The sequence below is a fragment of the Hoplias malabaricus genome, chromosome 17 (genome assembly GCF_029633855.1).
Source record: "Hoplias malabaricus isolate fHopMal1 chromosome 17, fHopMal1.hap1, whole genome shotgun sequence".
Lineage (NCBI taxonomy): Eukaryota > Metazoa > Chordata > Actinopteri > Characiformes > Erythrinidae > Hoplias > Hoplias malabaricus.
In genome coordinates this window covers 26,923,950-26,945,847 of record NC_089816.1, presented here as the reverse complement: position 1 = coordinate 26,945,847, position 21,898 = coordinate 26,923,950, and the positions used below count along the sequence as shown (strand labels likewise).

General features: G+C 40.5%; 1 protein-coding gene across 3 annotated transcripts in view; it reads left to right on the top strand.

Moving 5' to 3' along the window:
* nlgn3a (neuroligin 3a) overlaps positions 1–21,898 on the top strand; it is a 189,363-nt gene that overhangs the window by 109,972 nt on the left and 57,493 nt on the right. For all 3 annotated transcript variants that reach the window (XM_066648813.1, XM_066648815.1, XM_066648814.1), the window contains one exon: positions 11,693–11,878. In XM_066648813.1, coding sequence (XP_066504910.1) covers positions 11,693–11,878 — 186 coding nt within the window. The remainder of the gene's footprint in view (positions 1–11,692; positions 11,879–21,898) is intronic.

The window sequence follows — 21,898 nt, the reverse complement described above, 5'->3', positions numbered from 1 at the left end:
GCGAATACAGTCTGCAGAATATAGCAAACTAGCACAGACTCTGGGATAAAATCAGGCTAGAAGCTGTGTAGTGTAAAAAATACTACCTAGAGTTGGGAATGGGTTTGTGAATTATGGCTAAGTTTAGAGGCCCAGGGCTAGGCTCCTGAAACTGCTTTCTCCTCTATCTCTGTGACATGATTAAAATTGTAAGAGTTTGCTGTGAATGTGAGGTTTTATTCATGTACTGCATTGTAGCTGGCAGACAAAATGGAATCAGTCATAATTTCAAGTCAAGTCTCAAGCCATTTCAAGCTGAGGCTGAGGCAGTCACCATGCGATTCCAGTTCAAGTCTCTGACCTGAGACGTGTCCTTTTTCTTATACAGAAAATCATATCTATGACAATCCTAGTGTGTCTCAACTTGGCTTTCTTGTTTTCCAAATTTACAACTATGGCCTATTGAGGTTTTTTTTCTTGCCACTAGACACAGAGAAAGAGCAGGATGTGAATAGGGTTCAGTGTTCAAGGAGCCACAAAAAATGTGTGCTCCCTTCCTCAACTCGTCAATGTTATTGAGCAGCCAGAGAGAGAGAGAGAGAGTGTGTGTGAGAGAGTGACTGAGGAACTGTACTGTGATATAAATGGCAGTCCCCTCCTTTCACTGCCATGCTTCTCCTCCTCTACACATCCCCTTTTCTTTTCCAGACTCATATTTTTTGAAATGCTGCATTTTTCTGACAGTGACTGTGAGTTTACAGGGGGTTTGTTTGGTGGGCTGGTTTGTGGGAATAGTGAAAAGCTCCCTCGGGGTGGGGAGAGCATGGGCTGTGGGGGGTACCCATGAGGGAAGCTGACACACTGCGTTCTTTATGTGGAAGGATTGGAGGGTGGCCTTCTACCTCCTCCCTCCACATCCACACCCCAAAATCCTCCTTTTAGACAGCAGGACGAAGGCTTCAGATAGGTTGTGGGGTGGTGGGGCGGGGGTGGTGTAGTTGGAGCTCCTTTGTTGGATATTTTATTTATTTATTTATTTTTTTGTGAGAGTGTCAAGGCCGTGATTGTGTGGCCCTTTTTTCTCTCTGGCTGAGACTTTGTGGAGGGGTGGGGTGGGGTGGTAAGTTGGGACACACAGACAGCCTTGTTAGCTGGCATCCACAGTGCTGAGGGTGAAGGGAGAGAGAAAAGAGAGAAAGAAGAAAGAAAAAAGAGAAATGGTGGGCGGGGGGGACTCAGGGAAGGGAACAAGGGAAGATGTTGTCGGTGGGGAGGGGGGGCTCCTTCATTGCATCATCATCCACAGCCTCCTCCTCTTCTTTCAATCCTCTGTACTTGCTTAAGACACTATTCATCTTCCTGAGTGAGCCCAATGATAATAGCCCCCCACCACACTCTTCAACTTTATTACACAACCATGCCAAGACTGAAAGAAAGAGACAGTTCATTTGGGGCAGAGAGAGAGAGCGAGAGAGAGAGAGCAAGAGAGATGTTAGACTGACCATTATCGACAGCTCACCCTGCTGCAATTTCAGCTATGGCTCTGTGTATGAGACACAGATGTTTCAGTAATGATCAATATCACAGTGGGGCTAATGTTCTTTTTTTCTAGATGCAAACACCCTGCTATCCTGGCTGCCAGTTTTAACCTCATTCTCTCCATTAGCACGGAATCTTGAACTCCGTCAAGTCTTCTTGAATGTGGAAACGTTCTGTTAGATCCTGCATGCCTAATTTGCAGCATACTTTGGGCTAAGCCTTTTTTCAGATGCAAATTGGACATGTTCTGACCTCGTACAAAACTGACAGAGGAGTCCAAACATGCAGTTGGAAATGAAAAAAAAAATATCCATTTCTTCCTCATGCATATCGTCGCTGTCCAATCAAATACATGTATCTTCAAAATAGAAACTTTTCAGGAAAAGGAAAAAACCTTCCTATATTTCAGTAGAAGTCAGTGTAAAACAATGTATTCCAAGTCATTTTGCTCATTGGTCCATTCATCATTAGATTTGTACACAGTGTGAAGGACGGCTGTTGTGTTTTGACAAAAATGGAGATACATGTTTTTGATTGGATGGGCATGAGCACAAGCTGAGTAAATGACATACATTGTTTAGAAATGCATGGGTATACAATAGCAGATTGAGTGTTAAATTCAGGTCCACCTTGGACACGCATTGCATTTGTATCTAAGCACATTGTGGGCTGCACCTGCACCTACGTCTGGCTCTGTGATTGTAAAACCCCAGATGAACGAAATGTTTTGCAATGGTCCTTCTTTTTCGGATGCCAAGTACACAGGACCTCTGCTAGGGGTGTTTCACAAAGGCTGCGTTTATTGATCGATAGGGCAGCAGAATAAAACCCAAGATGAGTCACCAGGCTGAAACAGAGCAGCCTGCTCACTTGGAAAACGCTGGCACTCAGCAGAAGCAGATCCAGATGTTACTGTTTGTACATTCAGCTGTGCAGGAAAAGATGTTCATACTGGTTATCAAGGCTAGGTGCATAAGAATTCCCTACTGACAGTTCACTTCGGTTCAGTTCACACGTATGCTGTAAGTGCTGATGTTTAAGGAGCAAGATGCGTAGACCTGATTAGCTTTGAGAAGCTTGTATACCAGTGGTGTACCAGTAAGTGCATTCAGGCATTTCCCACGGACCTAACCATGAGTATATTTTGTAATTTGGATCAGATTTAGATATGCAGTTAAAAGAGGAAAAAAAAGAACTATAGAACTCAATATCATAACAATGTAGCACATTGATTGGAAGTAAGGTAATAATCTTGAGACTGAAGCTACCTATAGTACCACCTCAATTCACAGCTGATTGTTCAAAGCAGCATTAGGTAAATTAGAAAAAAATAATAGCTATCAGTGTAGGCTTATGAATTTTATAAGTCTTATAAAACAATATTCATCTATCAGAGCAGCCTGACATGAACCATGGATTACATTCTTAATGGCAAGCGTTGGCTATAGGCGTATAAATCCCCCCAGGATTGGGTGAGGGGTTCACTGCATGGAGCAGTGAAAATGCAATCTCTGCTGTGACAGAGCACCATTCAATACCACTGGAATGAGAGGGAGTGGTCTTTAAGATCGTGAGCTCAATGTGCAACATTAGGACCTGACCTCCCTAATATCTGTGTGGCTGAAATCCATGAAATCTTCACAAATATGTTCCAATACCTGCTGTAAACCATTCCCATCTGATTTGAGGTGAGTATTGCATTAAAGAGAGAACAAATTGCAAGTAGATATCCTTGATCTATATTTTGGATGAGCGAAGGTCCAGATGTTTTCTGTATACGGTAAATAGAGTGCAGTTCTCTTGTTTACTGTTTTACTGTTTATTTATAAGTAATTCAAGAGTAATGCAAAGTCTTTAGACCTCAGGTTGATAGATAAATCAATATATCAGTTGATCACTTTATTAATCCCTAAAGGAAAGTTATATGTTGCAGCACTAACAAATCATGCAAAATTAGAAAACACTAGAAGCAAATCAGACAACTAATATACCTAGATAGTAAACATGGAGATATAAAGTAAACCAAATAAACACTTTGTATAAATGTAGTACATAAAATAAACATAATGATGTAATAACAGACTAAGTAGGTACTTAAAAAAGTAATATAGGTAATAAACAACATCTCCAGTGCTGGAATCTGCTGCAAATTGCTTCCACTATCAAAACACCTTGGAACATCAATTAGATTGCTAGGTTAGATTAGGGTACTTTAATATAAGAATGCTTTGGATAACATTTAAGCATTCAGTAATCTGGACATGCCTAAGCTATGCCTTGCTCACTATTTTCCAATGCATTTCAGAGAGGTTGCATAAAAAGCTCTTTCCAAGCAGCCAAACAAATAAGAAAGTAATTCTAGGATACACAATGTGAAGGATATCTTGTGTTTATCTAACTGCTGTCATCTTGAAATTGAAGTCTGTTGCATATGAAGCTCTGTCTCCATTGTACATATAAACTGTAGAGGCGACTGGTTGACAGTTGCTGGCCTTAACACATAATCACTGCATGTCTAATCATAATCATTACATTTGGAAGTGAGGAGTCACTGTTTGGTAATGCACGAAATGCACAAGCATGCATCTGTTTTCATATAGTGTATATGAGCAGCCAGAGAGCGAGGCTGTCCAGGGGACAGCGTGGCTCATCCTTGGACCGGGTCCGGGATGGACAGTCCATGCATTGACCCAAAGAGTGAAGGAAGGTGAGGAAGTCTCCAGCGGGTTTCCAGTGTATTTAATGCAGCCTTTTCCCTGTGTCAGCGAAGAGTGGGGTGCCTGTGACCCACTCAATGTCACACTGCCAATGATGCGCTAGATCAGTTTCCTGGCCAAAGGAAATGTGTTTAAGATGGGGAGGGGTTGGTGGGTGCATGGGGGGGCAGCAATAGCAGCAGAGGCCGTAATGTTGGAATAATCTCAGGGAAGAGAAGGCGTCTCCTTGTTCCCCTCTCGGGAGTCATCTCTGTTGATCTACGGCAGGAGCAATTCTGGAAGATGGATTTCATACTTTACACATTTTTGAACATGGTGCATTGAGTAGAAGCCTATTGCAGTGGCTTGCATGCACTTCAGTTTAAAGCAGTGGTCTTTACTGTATTTTTATAGTGGGCATGACCTCAGCCTCATCTCTTCTCTGGCAGTTTTTGATATTAGCTTTAAAAGTTTAGAATCTGTTTGGATATTTCTGGAGTAGCCAAGTATTTTTCAGGTTTTTATTTCTTCAAATGTTTGTGAGCTTCCATTGTTTACTATTATTTTTTTGTCTTACTTCTCTGTTTAATTACCACATGATGAAATGAAAGAATGAATGAACTCTTAGTTAAGGTTGTCTAAGAGGAAGTAACTTAGAAAGCTAGGTTTATGGTTAGAAGGCTAAAAGGTTGCTATCTAGACTCAACCTTCAGCCTACAGCATACAGTATGTAAACATGTCCTTTGATGTTCTGATGTCCAAAATATTTAATATGATTTAATATGGCCCCTATTTTCCTTTCTGCTGTTGATATGTTACGTGTTATCAGGTTATCTAGAGCACTTGGCTCCCTTTATGGCTGTGAAAGAATGGGATTGTATTGAGCTGCTAGGGAGCAGTAAAGGGCCTCCAAAACAACAATGGTATTGTCAAGGCATGGTATTAAATGGTTACCAAAAATGTACATTGTGTATCACACTCTCTTTGGTAGTATTTCATTAAGTTGTTATTTAGAATGGTCTATGACCACATGAGTTGTTAAATAAGAAAAGAATGAAGGGATGGATGGATTTAAAAAGTGATCACTGATCACAGTACATACGATGTATGCTATAGCAATGTAAAGAGCTGAAGCAGCTCATAACTGTGAGCATAAGCCTTCAGTTCTTTGTAAATTCTGTGGTAGCTTTGCACACAAACAATCACAGCACTATCTTAATTGCTTTCTCAGCGCCACCTTCGCAATTAAAACACGTCCACTAGCTATGCAGCATATATTTATAAATGTAGCTTGTGGGCGGTTTTATGTTTTCTGTGCTCTGTGGTGTAAATGAAGCTTGCTTTTTGAAGTATTTTTAATATCCTGCGTTTAGAGAAAAGCCTATTCGAATCTGAAAAGTGAGGAGATCAGCTAAGCATCCAGGCTGAACCTGTTTTTGGAGACAAAGACATCACCTTTGTTGCCTGTGAGTTATCTTTGGTTATGGATTATTAAAACTGTCCAGAAAATATTATAAGAAGGTAATTATAAAATAAAGTAAAAATAAAAATAAAATTAGTTATTAAACAAAGAAGCCATCTATAATCTTGTCACTATATACAAAGGGTCAGATTGTGTCGGTGCAACACAGATCCAAGGTCCTGGATCCCTTGGGTCACTGTCTGATAGCATAAAATGTATTTGATGTGAAGCACTGAATAGCAACCACTTGTGGAGCCATTCCTAAACATGAGTGAGTGACATTGCAAGCCATTTCCATGAGGTGTTTCACTCCTAAAAGTAAGAGCCCTTGTACCTGTGGGTTTTCACACATTGTTTTGTGAATCATTCCACCTTAAATCTGTGTACGGCCGTGGGTAAGTCAACCTCACTCCCAGGCAGGAGCAGGGGGTTTGGCCTGGAGAAGCACAATAAGTGTATGTGGAAGCGTTTCGGCATGTTATGAAGATGTATGGGCTTTTCTGAAGCCCTGCACAATCCTGTACAGATAAATCCCTCCATACTTCTGTGTAGTGCTCACGGCTGAATGACGCTCGGGCCATAAGCCAAGCTTTATGCTCGCCATAAGTATGACGGAATCACAGAATAAGGGTATCTGCTGCCTGTGTCGCCAAGAGAATTGCCATGTGGAGGCTTACTCTTGCAAAAACATGAGGCATTCTGAGAACATTGCGTTCATTTGTAGCCGCACGTACGTGTGTGTTAGCGCCCATGTAGTTTAGTCCCATGTAACCTCCAGAAACGGATTTTTCAGCTGCCCGCTAGCACGCCGAAGCTTATTTTATTCCTCGCTGGCTTGCTCGGGAGCAGCCTTTGACCATCCTAGCTTCCTCGGGGAGCTCTGAAGGAGACCATCTGTTGATTTGTCCGCCTTCTGCCCTGCTTTCCCTCAGCAGCAGTGCCCTTTTTTATCTTTTTTTTTTGTATTATTTAATTTTTTTTTACCCAATATATTTGTGCCAATTCCCACCCACTAACTAGGTCTCCCCATCATAAGATGTTCCCGACCTGAGAGAGCAAGGCACGTGCCTCCTCTAAGGTATGTGAAGACAGCCACTTCTTCTTGTTGGATTGCTGGTCACTGGAGAGCTGAACATACTTGGAGGAGAGCACTACTTATGCTGTTTTGGTTTGTGAGCTAACTGTTGACAACAATTGGATTACACTGCTTTGCAAAATAGACAGAGAGTAAAGAGAGGGAGCAAGGCACATTATGCTCCCTTGGACTCTCAGTCAATGAATGGTACACTCTACTCAGTGCATAGCGAGAGTACAGCTGCTTTCTAATGTCTTTCCACATTTTAAAAAAATCATTCATTCATTCATTCATTATCTGTAAGCGCTTATCCAGTTCAGGGTCGCGGTGGGTCCAGAGCCTACCTGGAATCATTGGGCGCAAGGCGGGAATACACCTTGGAGGGGGCGCCAGTCCTTCACAGGGCAACACAGACCCAACCTACGGACACTTTTGAGTCACCAATCCACCAATTGTGTTTTTGGACTGTGGGAGGAAACCGGAGCACCCGGAGGAAACCCACGCGAACACGGGGAGAACACACCAACTCCTCACAGACAGTCACCCGGAGCGGGAATCGAACCCACAACCTCCAGGTCCTTGGAGCTGTGTGACACTACCTGCTGCACCACAGTGCCGCCCCATTTTAAAAAAGTCTTAAAGAAATCTTTCCACCATCCAGCTTGGTATCTTTGTGTATTTAACGCAGGGTTCCACACTAACTTTTAGCTCTTTTATCCCAAACAGCTGGTAATATTATGGTAGTATAAAAATATACAAATAAATATAACAGTATATATCTATATATGTACTATATACTATTCTATAAGTTTTTTATATATTTATGACTAGTTAAGGACAGGCATTGGTAAGAAAATCATTAACTATTTTTAATTGTAAAGAGTTTTAGGGTCACCGAATTAAAAAATAAAATATTATATATAATATTGTATATATATCTTGTATATATAATACACAAGAATTAAGTCGTAATATTTGGAGATTAAAGTTGTAATTATTTCAGTTGTAAAAATGCATAAAATATATTATATAAATATATAAATAATATTCAGAGAATAAAGTCAGAATTCTCCATGCCGTGGCTCTAAGACTCTGCTGTAGAAACCAATGCAGTGTGGTTTTACAAGTAACAATCTGATTTCAATTTTTAATAATGTGAAAACTATGGATTGTCACAATATTACTGGCTTTTCTATTCTTAATAACATCCCTAACACTTTTTTTTCGCCCAGTTGGGTGTTTGTTTTTTGTAAAAAATGTTTTCTTGTGGTGGGGGTGGGTGGGAGGGGTTGTGATTCAAATTCAGTAAATAATGTCTACATTTGTTTTAGATTCAGTCCTTTGGAAATCCAATACCTGCGCCTTTTGGTGAGAAGTAGGTTCCTGCGGCCCACACGCTTCACCGTGAAATGTAGCATTCACACGCAAGTGGAATGAGATGCTCTGGGGTGCTCTAGTGCCTTTACATTCTTTAAATGTTACGACTTTAAGGTTTTAGGGCCCTAAAACCCTTTCGTATTTAGGCGAGTGGTGACGGTGTAGCGTTAAGCCAGTAGTCCACTGACTGACACAAAGATACTTCAACCACAGAAAAGTCTTGTACAGACACAGAGTTTTACCACACACATCACCGTCATCCTGAAAGCCTCCCAAGAGCTTTTGTCTCATCCTGTGTGCTATTTTTATTGGCCCTGGGACGACCTTGGACGCCGTTAGTCTGGAGCCCTGTGAAGGAGTCCTAGCTAATGAGTGCCACAGGTAATAACTAAATTGGGGAGAAGGTTAGATAAAAATAATGAATACACAAGGAAATATCCCAACGGAGTCTGGTGTGAAGGCTACTTTTGAGTAGTCGGGACCCTTTTAGCCTGGCACGCCCCACCGCCAGCAGAATCTATAGCAGCAGTTTTCCTATCTTTACCAACCACCATTATTGATCAGTGGTTGAATTCATTATATTCCAGTCTGCACGCATCTTTCCATATGACCTTATTCGGTTGATCTTCGACTCCTGGTGTGTCTAACAAGCTCCCAAGAGATTTGGGGGGAAGGTGGGAGGGGTAAGAGCAGGGGGGCTGAGATTAAAGATTCGTGCTCTGCTGTGCGTGGCATTAAATATGGGAGGAAAGGAGTGGCGTTTTGCACAAATATTGAGGGGAAAATATATTTCAAGCCAGGCAGAAAAGCAGCATGGAAAATCCACAACAGTAAAAAAAGTGACATTATGAAATGCAAAAAGCCTGACAATGCCCTTGAGAAGGAAGGGAAGGATTTTTTTTCTTTGCTTTTTTTCATAAACGTTAGCATGTCCCCACCGTGCTGGAAGAATGGTTTAAGAAAAGAGAGAAGCTGTATTTGATATGCTAATAAATTGCATGCTGTTTAATTGATTTGCTCCTGATAAAAGCTCTGAAAATGAATCCTGGAGAAGAGGATGTTGAGCCCCCCACTCCTCCCCCTGCCTTTCTCTCCCCAGGGAAAGAGCAGAATTCCTCTCTGTTTTGGTACTCTGCCGTACCTCCTTGGTCTGAACGTCCCAGGCTTTTCCTAGCTGTCAATTCCACGCATTGTACTGTGTGCTTTGACAGACATTGAGCCCGCAGTGGGGAATGGTGTGCATTTGAACTGCGAATCACACTCATATTACTCATCATTCATGCGTCCCTGGCCTGTGGAACACACACACACACACACTCCATCTCTTCAAGACATGTTAACACCAGCCCTACAATTTCAAGCCTTTCCCAGGAGACACTTCCCTGTCAAAGCTAACCATCCAGTGTCAGAATGCTGAAAGCAGCAATTCAGATAAAACAGCTGACCAGCTGCATTAAGAAAGCAAATTTCATCATCAGTTGTATTAATAAGGACTCTCCAGGGACGTGAAATGCAGATCAATTGTTTTCTATAAGATCCATCCAACTTAAAGAGGCTGCCTTGCCCTTGTTGACAAGCATTGAACTCAATAAACATCCACCTGAACTATATTTAACCCTTAACCAACACCTGCATTGTATTTTTCCCTACATGTAACATATTGTACTCCTTTTTCCACAACTTAACACTGCCTGGTGGTGTCTTAGTGAATTGCCTGTGTCCTTTCGTCAAAATATCACAAGGATCAAACACCACAGCAGTTCTCTGGAGGAGGAGCCGTCCCTCACACATTCACTCACACACTCCTATGGATACTTTTGAATCGCCAATCCACCGCCCAGTGTGTGTTTTTGGACCGTGGGAGGAACAGACATGGGGAGAACATACCAAACTCAGTCACCCAGAGCTCAGGAAGTTGACACAAAATCAGAACAACTCAGCATTATTATCCCATGGTTTCTGACCACTGAAAGACTGGCTGGGTCGTTTTGTTGCAGACTTTGTTGGTTGGCATGCTGCAGATCCCCGTCTGAATGTACACATGCTCCAAAAAATGGTTTATCCCATTTAACTATTTAAATTCTGCTCTGGCAGTGTATAGTTGCTGTTCTTATATTGTTGCTGTCCAATTAAAAACATGTATCTCCATTTTTATGGATTTTTAATTTACTACATCACTTGCACACAGCAGCTGTTGAACTGTGCTTAGACAATTAGGCTGTACTTGTACAACTGTGCTTAGACAATTTACCTAGAGAAACATATAATTAAAAAGGAAACACTTGCCCATACATCGGCTACAGGGGTGTTTTAATAAAAATCCAGCCTTTTTAATTTCCAAACTCATCTTTTAATAAGCTGTTTTTTAGTAACTGTGCTGATTTAGAACGGACTGTATCAGTTACCACGTGTTCACTGTAAGTACATACCTGCAGAGTCTTCTCCCCTTGTCAGGCTGATGTCCAGTAAAAAGTCCAGCGATATTGAACCTGGTATCTGCAGACAGTGAGTGATCTACTGCTGTGATATACTGCTGTGTCTCAATGGAAATAGATGGGTAGGCACTCTTTGATCTTGTTAGAGGCTTTGGCTGGCAGATGGTTTGAGGAGTGGTGTGAAAATGGCCTTCCTGAATCATTCAAGCAGAGATGTATGTTAATCTTATTCCTGTGTGTCAATATCTCTAAATAAATGGATTACCTAGTTTGGTTTGGTATTATTTTCCTATAATCCTTTAGCCGTTGTAGAGCATTCAAGTGCTTGCCATTTTATTCTGCAGCAGCTTTAGGACAGATGTTTGGTGCACTGACTATTCGCATGCTCTTCAATTACGTCCTGCTGTATCTGTCTGTTATAAGCTACACTGCGTCCTATATCAAAGCCTATGTGAAACTGTCTGCTGTGATTATAGACATAGACTGGATATATATTTTCGCTGTTATTTTCTTTTGCATGGTTAGGTGGCCTAGATATGTAGTTCACGGTCATGCTAAATGCTTGATATGCACTGAAATGTTTTTTTTTAGCAAGGAACCCTCAGGCATTTTAAGGCTTAAATAATTAATTTATTATTATTATTAATTTAATTTCTATGTTTGTACTTAAGCACTGTATTTATGCTCATACCACATTGCTAATTTATGGTTGGAAACAAAAGGGTCTAATTATTGAAACAGAAAATTATTCAATACAGTAACTGGTGTCTTTACGAATTTAACCAAACAAGCTCTCTCAGAATTTCAAACAGATCAACCCCTACATATGAACTGACCTGAAGACTGACAGTTATTTCAGCTTTTTTTTTAATTGGAAGTCAATGAGAGCAACTGCCAGGGCTGTTTACTGAAAGAGTCACTGTAGATTTGATGCAATATTAAATTGTACAGAGAATAACACAATATCCTAACACTTCACTGTGTAACATATTTTTAAATATATAGGTTGCTCTGAAAAAAGGAAGCTCCCAAGAATACACACGAATACCCAGTCCAAAAACACCAAACATTGTCCCTGTAGGTTCTTTACCTCTTGAGTGAGGATCTCTTGTTTTTGTTGTTGTTGCAGGATTCCTGAGCACCGGTGACCAGGCGGCTAAAGGGAATTACGGACTGCTGGATCAAATCCAGGCTTTACGTTGGATCAGCGAGAACATTGGCTACTTTGGTGGCGACTCCAACCGCATCACAGTGTTTGGATCAGGCATCGGAGCATCCTGTGTGAGCCTACTCACACTGTCCCACCATTCTGAAGGTAGGAGAACATTCCATCACTCTCAAAAAGAAGCCTTAATCAATGGTCTACAAGCCAACATCTTTTTCCTTATTGCTACAAAGGCGCATTTTGAAAATTTGACATGGGATCATTTTGACAAAACCAAGATATGTCACAGTGTAATGAAGGCAGAATATGTATCAATTACATCAGACGGCGTCCTCACAATTTCGCGTGACACTTAATATACAAAACAGCATGACAGTACACTGCTGGACAATAAGGGCATTATGTGTTCATATGTAAAGCCCCATATCTGGTGCGTATTTTAGTGCTGATGGCTGAGTCTCCTCTGAGAAAGGTGAGAAACATCACTGTTTATGTTCTGCAGCACTTTTCAATGCTTCTTGACATTTTCTTACATCGTGAAGTTGATCAGATTCCATATATTTATACGGAATGATATGGCATTATGATAAAATACCATACTACCAAAATTTAACTGCTAAACACATGGAAATGAATAGATGATAAATTATAATCAGGAATCTAGACTGAAATTTGTCATAGGACATATCTAATGCCATACATTTTGTAATAATTTATGGATTATTAAGTGTAAAATAAGTGTTATTTTTTCCTAAGCACATCAAATTTGAATGCCCTTCTTTGAACTCAATTTTCACCAATGATTCTTCTTCACATTACGAACAACCAGTGTAGACCTGGGGGTGTCAGAGATTCTTCAGTATTTCCAACATTGGCACCGTTTGTTGGGGCACCCACTCTATGGATTTTTAACCACTTAATTCACTGACTACAAAGCAGTTAGATTTTTCATCTCAGGTGAGTTGCTTTATGCAGAAAACAGTTTAAAAACCAATATAAAATCACTTTCTAAAATATTGTTTGCCACTTTGTGACAGTAAAAATGACTCACTGCACTTTTAAGAGAGACTGTTTGCTGTTGCTCTGTGTGCTGTTTATTGGAGCTGTTTACAGGGTGTGTAGTAAATTGGTAATGGACGACATTAATAACATGCATGTTCAGATGTGCTGTTTTTCAACATGCCAACAGCTGCCTGTTTGCGACTCAGTATAAAAATGCTGCCAAAGTGCTTTTAACCCATTCCAGCTATGATGGACCTTCTGGTGGCAGCCAATGGCAAGAAGACTGTGAAAATTAACACACGCTGCTATGTATTTATGCGTCCATAAAGTGGTGGCAGTTTTTCACTGACCTCACCAAGGTTGTATACATCATTATGGCAGTCAAAGCACTTCTTTCTGTCTAATGTAAATCTAAAGGTTGTGCCTTTGAAGGTTTAACTGGGTGTAATCTAAATGATGGAAAACTTTACATATCAAGGGCTTCCTAGGCTGATGATTTGTTTTGGAGAAACTTCCTTATTGTAAGGTGTCGCGGTTTGAAGGCCGCTGTTTGAGTGACATGTTAAATTCAACAAATCATTTGTGCATCAAGAAGATGTTCCTTCTCCTTCAAAGGTATGGAAAGCTATTTCCAAATAGATAATTAACAACGCATTATCATTTGACATGGGGCACAATCAAGCGGATTATGCATACACTGTGTTCCAATAGTTTGAGCTAGAAGGGTATAACACTTCCAGTATTGTCATGTGGAGCAGTGGAACTATCTTCTGAGCTTCATGTGATTCTTTTGGGTTGAGTGGGTGTAGTGTTTGATCTGATCCAGAACTAATCCCCCAACAGAGCAGAAGCTGCTACTGCAGCAAAGGGGAACAAACAACTGTAATACCACTGAATTCAGAAGAAACATGGAACGAGAAGGTGTTTAAATACTTTGGGATATTTAGAATATGTGATTTAGCATGTTTTAGATTTGTATGAGTACTAGCTCTAATACCAGGGCTTACACCTTAAGAATAAAACAAACTAAATGTGCACAATGGAAAATGCATAAAAAAACAGAAATTACATAGCAGCAAGCTTCAATACAAAGTGTTTTAAAAGAGGCCTTGTTGTTTTTCTATTGTACATGTTTAGATAACAAGCACTTGACCTTGTATGGAGTGCTCTGCCGATGGCTATTGTATAGGCGACTCAAGTCATTCGCATGCTCTTTGTGTGCATTGTAATATTGCGTCTGGACATTCTCTTGACACGAGACGAGGTCATTTTGTCTTTTTCTTTTATTTGCTACCACAAAATGAGAGTTTTTGTGTATTCCCACCCTTCTCCAATTTGCATCAAAGTCTTACTAATTGCCTTGATTTTTTTAGATGACTGATGACTGCTTGTGGATTGATTTTTTTTTTTCACTTCTTTTATTCATACTCCATAATGCCACGCTCCATGTAGCATGTTATTATACCGCCACATCAACCAGCTCTCACCCTCCTCAGTAAATTGGATATTACTGATGCTGATATTTCCCCTGAATAGAAATGTATGCCCTACTTGGTTTGATGAGATAAAAAAAGAAGGGCCTTATAAACTTGCGCGGAAATTGAAACAGGAAGCCTTCTATCGTGAAAAGGGCTCTCATAGCGAGTGCCACCAATATCAATCAGCACATCTCCACAATCATCCTCAAAGCTGCGATTTTAGTCATCCAACCAAGGACGGATGGTGAGTGAAGTGGTCTGCCAAAACCTTGCTGGAGCAGCTGAGGGGAATACCGAGCAAGGGAGAGCTGGGGAGTGGACAAGAAGCCATTCCCAAACCTCACTGAGGCTGGGCCGATTTTCATCTCCAAAATGATGACTTTACCACAGAACAAAATGTTTTGTTTTGATTGTTTATTTTTCTTTATCTTGAACCCTTTCTGTTGGTCCTTTCACTGTCTTAAAATATGATGGTTCTTCAAGGGTTCTTATAGACAATGGTTCTATATAGAACCTCAAACACTCAAAGAATCATTTTAATGCCTAGAGTATTGTGGAATATTTCCTGTATATATATCTAAGCCAGATCTTTCTGAAAATGTTTCTTTTCCCTTGGTGCTACATAGAACATATTTTAAAAATACCATGTACAACACAATTCTCACCAATCTGAAAAGCCCTATTGTCATACAAAGTAGCCTTTAAGCATCCATTAAACAATTTGCTCTACTGAAGAACACTTGCAGGACCATCCATTTTAAGAAAATCAGTTTAGAAACTCTAAAAATCGGTTCAAAAAATCGGTGTGCCATTAGAACCAAGTATAATAATAGTAACCATAGTAACATATAGTAAAATAATAGTAACAATATGACCAAAATTTTAATCATAATATATTTCTTAATTTCGGTTAATACGATATAATTCTGATATTGATATGAACAATAAAAAAGCCACAGAATAACTGCCTAGAACTAATAACAACATAACATTATGTTAACATTACAACAACAAAAACCTCTTGGGTTTGTCATGATTAATATTTTTAAATTAACTTAAAAATACAAATGTTGTAAATAATATTGAAATGTTGAAAACGTGTATAAAAAGCATATAATTGCTATTGAAACATTTTATATGGTGATGCAAACTGATAATGAATTATTGCCCAGCCCTTGTAACAGTAGCATTTTTATATTTTACACTTTATAAGATATTTAATTATTTCATTGTCAGGAACTCATTTCATTAAATGGATGAATGATTGATCAAATGAACAAGTGAATCAATGATATTTACATGTATGTAGCACTTTTCTCAACAGCACTTTTTTTAGAACACTAGGGAGTTGCTTCAGCCTCCATCAATGTGCTGCAGCCCACTTGATGATGCTACTGCAGCCAGTCCACACCAGTTCACTCCCCACACATCGGCTATTTGGTAAAGAGGATATGAGAAAGAATGATTGGCAGATTTAGAAGCACATCAGGGTAACTCCCCTACTCCTCTCAAGGAAATGCCCAGGGGTCTTTTATGACCTCAGAGAGTCAGGACCTCGGTTTTATGTCTGATCTGAAGGACGGTGCCATTTATTCAGTAGAGTATTCCCGTCACTTCACTTGGGCACTGGGATCCAGGGAGATCACAACCTCCAGCAGTTCAACCAAGCTTTCCTAGGAGATCCCCTTCAAGCACTGGCCAGGCACAATCCTGCTTAGCTTTAGTGCATAGTGTTCAGGTGCTGTGGAATGAGAGTTGACATTAGATAAAGACAAAAGACAACCATCAATTTTCACCTTCATCAATTTTATGATAATGGGCAGTGTATCAAAATCAAATCTGCTGAGTGGGAAACACCTGCTTATGATGTCAGCGGTGTCACATTTGATTCCCAAAGAACTGCAGCTTAAATGAAACATCAAGCACAGTGCTAGGTGCGCCTACTAGAACAGGATGAAGGTTCGGTGATATGATGTAGAAAAAAGCTGTTATACAAGAGCCACACTGAGGTTCGTGCACAAAATAACAAACCAATGTCACTGTTTATGTTACATCACTATAGTTTGTAGATATTCACTTAACAGATTATAGCCATTAACCCTTTAAAATTAGGTTTTTGGTCCAAGTTGGCATGGTGTGCACATTCTACTGATTATATTGGATTCTACTGAGGGGTAGAGATGTAATTTAGTGTCGGCAGTATCACAGTCAAAGACTACAGCAGCTTAAGTGTAAAATCATGAACATGGCAAGATGAGCTTACTTGAGGATGGAAGATGGGTGATTTCATGTGGGAGAACGTTGTTATACAAGAGATTAAATGAAACGATTACTCAAAACCCAGAACCTTTATTGCTCTATTTATATTAGGTCACTGTTTACATTAGGTTAGTGCAGTGTATACATAGTCAGTTAACAAATAATAGCAATTAAGGCTTGAGGATTACTAGACTGTGGTTCTATTGATTCTGCTAGATTCTGTTGAGTGGTATTGCACTGAATTTCTTTGGGAGGAGATTCCAATTACATTAGATCACTGTTTACATTAGATTACTAATCTTACCAGCTATAGCAATTAATCTTTCAAAATTGAATACCGAATTAGCATGGAATTGTATTGATTATACCGAGTGGTAAAAAAGATCATATCCTTTACTGATAGTTTTAAAACAAACAGCAAGTATTGAATAGGTTAAATGCCATATGCCAAAAGCCTTGATGACCTATAGTCATTACTGCTCAAGACTAACCTGTGTTCCTGTGAGCCGTAACATGCTGTAGTCGGCCCAACAAACTATCTAAGCTCCACAATACACACAAAGAATAAAACAGCTTGCTAAAGGCATCAAAATCACCCACAGAGCAAGAGCCATCCACATTTACTTTTGCCCCGATCCACTGGAAGGCGGTATTACTTGAATCCCATCAGCCCAAATACCACAGGTCAGATGGGAAAGCACAGCCCCAGGTCCAGTCCTGCAGAGTGGTGTGTGTGTGTGTGTGTGTTGTGTGTCTGAGATTGAGTGTGCTGCTAGCTTTGCACTGTGTGTGTGTGTATGTGTGTGTGTGTGGGAGGGTGTTAATGAGGCCACTGTGACCTGCCTCCTCCCCGCAGCCTGGCTCTTCTGCACAGGTTTCCTGCTGTTTCCACCCACCCAGATCAGCCCCATCTAGGCATGTATAAAGGTCTGCACAGGCTTCAAATTGAATTCCGATCCCGAGTCACACAGATGACTTTGAGGGTGTTTGTGCTTGTAGTTTGATTTCCCCTCCTCTGACCATAGCAGAAAATGATCCATTGTCTGTTGAATTACTGGTTCAAAATGATATTTGACAGCATGGAAATAAAAGCCATATGAGCAAAAAATGGAGAGATTTTCTGATGTACATTTGGGGGCAATACATTCAATATTATCCCCCAAACCTCCTGAGCCATTCTGCAGTCTGCTCTGAGCTTGTGAGTTTTATAAATGTCTTGTTGATATGTCTTATGATTTTCTACAGCAACAAGCCTCAAGAGGACATGCATTATATTGACTTTCCTATGATGCAAAGCATACTGAAATCTGTTTACCACACAGTCAAGCTTTTATTACTGCTTGTATAAAACCCTAAGACCTGATTCAGTCAGGCCCACTAAGTTTGATACCTGAATCAATCCAGAGTCCACAGAGATGGATTCATAGGTACAGTTTTAGATGCTGGGCTTTATTAATATGCACTGGAGTGGGATAAACTGGAAATTGTACATTTATAAATAGCATATATTATAATGCACTAATAGTCCTGCTGTGCAAAGGATCCTCACGCTACTGCTCCTACTGTTGACACAAAATGCAAAACTAACCATTGCAACACGTCTAAACTTAACAAACATCCTGGGGAGGCTGAAGCAACTTCTTGACTCATGTGAATGAGCTCTACGAGTGAAAAACTCTGTATAAGTAGGTTCAGGTTTATTCTGAATTATGCACTTTACAAAAAGAGTCGACACAAAGTTCTTTCTCTCTCTCTCTCTCGCGCTCTCTCTCTCTCTCTCTCTCTCTCTCTCTCTCTCTCTCTCTCTCTCTCTCTCTCTCTCTCTCTCTCTCTCTCTCCCAGGAGCGAATTAAAAGTTGCATTGTTCCTGATACAACACACAATACATTAAGAAAACTGTGCTGCTCAGAGGACAAAGCTCCCCACTGACTGATTAATGCTAATTTTCAATTTTTTTTTAAATTTCAGCATTGAACTGAAGTGACAGTACATCGAAATATGAGGAACACAGATTCAATTTTAAAGGCAGCATAGCAGCTCTATGGTTTGTATGTTAATGAAATGGGTTTAAACGTGTCATCTATATGAGTATTAGAAATTAAACAATCACCTATGCAGCATTAATGTCTATGACAGTGCTGCCGCTCCTTTATGCACGATATAAATTATGATGCCAAATATATAACTACCACTAATGAATAACATACTTTGGCACAAGTAGAGAAACACAAAATATGTGTTATATTTTTGTGATGTGTACAGTGTTCTAAATAAATAACATAATGATCTAATGAAGTTTGGCATTTTTTACAACTGAAATAATGTCACTTGTTATTGCAGAGATAGTAAAGTAGCCAAAAAAGAAATTTAAAAAAATGCTGGATATCGGAAAACAAATTCCAGGTACTGGTATTGGTACTAGTTCAAATGTGAACAGTATCCAGCCCTAGTAGTGGGTCAGGAACTGGGTGACCACACACATACACACTGTCATATGCAGTATATTGGGCACACTTGGTTCAAATGACATGTTGTACTCAGTATATGGTCTAGGTGGACATTAACACACATCACTGTATTGTTAGAAATACTGTTATTGGACCAGAGGTGGCCAAACTATTGCAGACAACTGAATATAACCCCAACCTACCACCACCACCACCACCACAACATCCAGCACAAACTGCTCATCCACCTCACTCCCTGCTGTGTGAAGGACAGCACATGCAGTTCACTGTCCATCCTCCACCAAATCGAATCTCAGGGCAGTTATCTGGCTCAGTTCATTGATGTGTGTGAAGACATGGAGAGTGAGGCAACTAAGAGACAGAGGGAAAGCAAAGGCCCTGGTTCGATCTCTGCTTTCCCCTGCATGCTCACAGGGATGTTCACAGCCCAGGCAAAAGGGAATTGGTGGAGAAAAACTGTCATTAGAGCTGGAAACCTAGTCCCAGGGTAGCTGGGATTGCATGTGACCTACTGCTTTAATGGGATTCAACAGTTGCATCTTTGCCGAGGAGATTTTGTCTCCTTACTTTCTGGGTTTTTTTTTTTCACCTTTCAAACATCAGTGGGGAAAGAGGGAGAGAGAGAGAGAGAAAAAAGAGAGATGCAGACAGACAGAAAAGAGAGAGAGAGAGTTCTAAAGGACATTAGCCAATCTCATGTGTTACTATCTATTTGGCATCGGCGCCTGCTCTAATTGAACATGGAGATTCAGCTTTTTCTTCCTCTCTCCTAATAATAATTATGATGTCGAATGAGAGATGGCTCTGCCGCACGCATCTGGAATATTAAGCAGCCAGAGGTTCAGATGTATGTGCAGCACAGGGCACGGGGGAGGGGTGGACTGCCAGCAGTGCCGGTGAAGGTCGTTGCTGTGTTTTTTCTTTCTATTCCTGTAACTAATCAGCCTAAAAGCTCGGCTTGTGAGGAAGTGTTCCCCTTTTAATGGAATGCCTCATACATTAAAGACGGAGGGCCTACGCCGGAGGAGTCCACATGACCATGTCAGCTTTCATTTTTATTAAGACTTGGGTTATTGAGGACCATAAACGTGCCTCCTAAAATCAGGCCAGTTTTATGAGGAGGATGCAACGAGCGCAGAAAGCATTGTGCCTCGAAGCCCTTGAATCTGATGGACCAAATGAGCTTCTTGTTAAAGCCCTGCCAATGTAAAGATGGACCTCGACTGTACAGCGGAAAACAGGATTATAATGAAAGGGAAAAGCGCTAGGGAGGACATTTTGATCTAGCGTATCAGCGGTGCTCCTCGCAGGACCAGCCAGACAGCATCGGAATGCTTTCCTTGGGATTACCTGGTGCCGGGAAGTCCTGATCAAAATTAAATTGGAGCAACTGTTTGGGTAACAATAAGTAGTTTTGCCCATCATCAGAAGAATCGCACACAGATTGGCCAAAGTGGGAGCTCTAGAAACAAATTCATCCCCGGCTTTATAGCCTTAATATCACAGGCATCAGGCCTAAGTGAGCCCATTTGCTTTTAGTGTTTTGAAACCACTTAGCACTCTTCTGCGAACAACTGGGCATCATTCCGCCACTCTTCTCTATCGCATATCATATAACCATGACATTTTTATTCTTCTCCCCTTCACAGTAACCGTCTCCTGCTCATCTGCTCCTTCTGAGCTGGAGCGGAGGCTTTGGCTTTTCAAATCATTACAGCATCATTATCTTTCAGGCTGCCATGTTGATTTTCATAATTGCTTCTCATGTTATTAGGGCAGTCAGGAGCATCATGGTGCACTTAATTAAGGATTTGGAATACATTTTATTTCTGTTTTTATATTACGGTTTCATTGTAAATGGCACGAAAACCAATTCACATTACAAGCTCGCAAGTTGTTGACTCTCACTTTATAATATTAGCTCTTAATGCGTTTAATAATCCTATTTACTCACCACAGCTCTCTCAAGCTGACGGCATTTAGATGCATCTGTAGTTGACTTTCATCTGGCTAAAGTCTTGTGCAGGAGGGGATTATGGAAAGCCTTAACAAAACAACGTGCTCTTCCATCAGTGGTATTTTTACACCCGGTAGTCAGCGTGTCTCTTGTGTGCACGTAACTCTTCCTAAAAGACTAGTTTGAAATGCCAACACTGTTGCTGTTGAGACTGAGTCAGTCTCATAAGCATGTTCAGGGACCGTTTCCACATGGTATTGCTTGAGTGACTGCTTTAATATTCAGGATGAGGACTGTATGGCAACATAAACACAGACATTTCTGAATTTTATGATCACCTCATTGCCATTCACTCAACTCAACTGACCGTCCTGGTGTACAGTGTATATTTGTACAGTTACTTTGATTTCTCCTTTTTCCCCTTGTTCATCAAAGATCTTGATCCCCAGAGGACCAGGTATGATTTGAGTGATGCTGACACATGGTGGTGTGCTGCTGGAGTTTTCTCTATTAAACACAGCTACCTCATTGGTCCACCTTGTAAATGTAAAGGCAGGGACAGGAGGTCATCTGTTGCTGCCCATTTCGTTTTGTTGTCTTCTAGTTCTTCATCATTGGACAATGTCCACAAGACATATGGCTGGATATAATGTGTTTGTGAACTGTTCTCAGTCCAGGAGTAACAATGAGTGTTGAAAAACTTCAGCAGCACTGCTGTGGCTGATCCACTTGTACCAGCACAACACACACTAACACCACCACCACCACGTCACTATCAGTGAGGCACTGAGTTTAATCTACCACACAAATCATACCTGCTGTATTGTGGTCTTTTTGGGCACCTGACTATTGAAGAACATGGTGACAAAGGGCAAACAAAGTATGCAGAGCAATAGACGGACTACTGTCTATAACTGTAGAACTACTGGAGAGTGTGGACATATTGGTTTGTGTTTTCTATATTGCTTCAGTTGTGGAATGCCACTCTTGCACTTGTCCTTGTTGA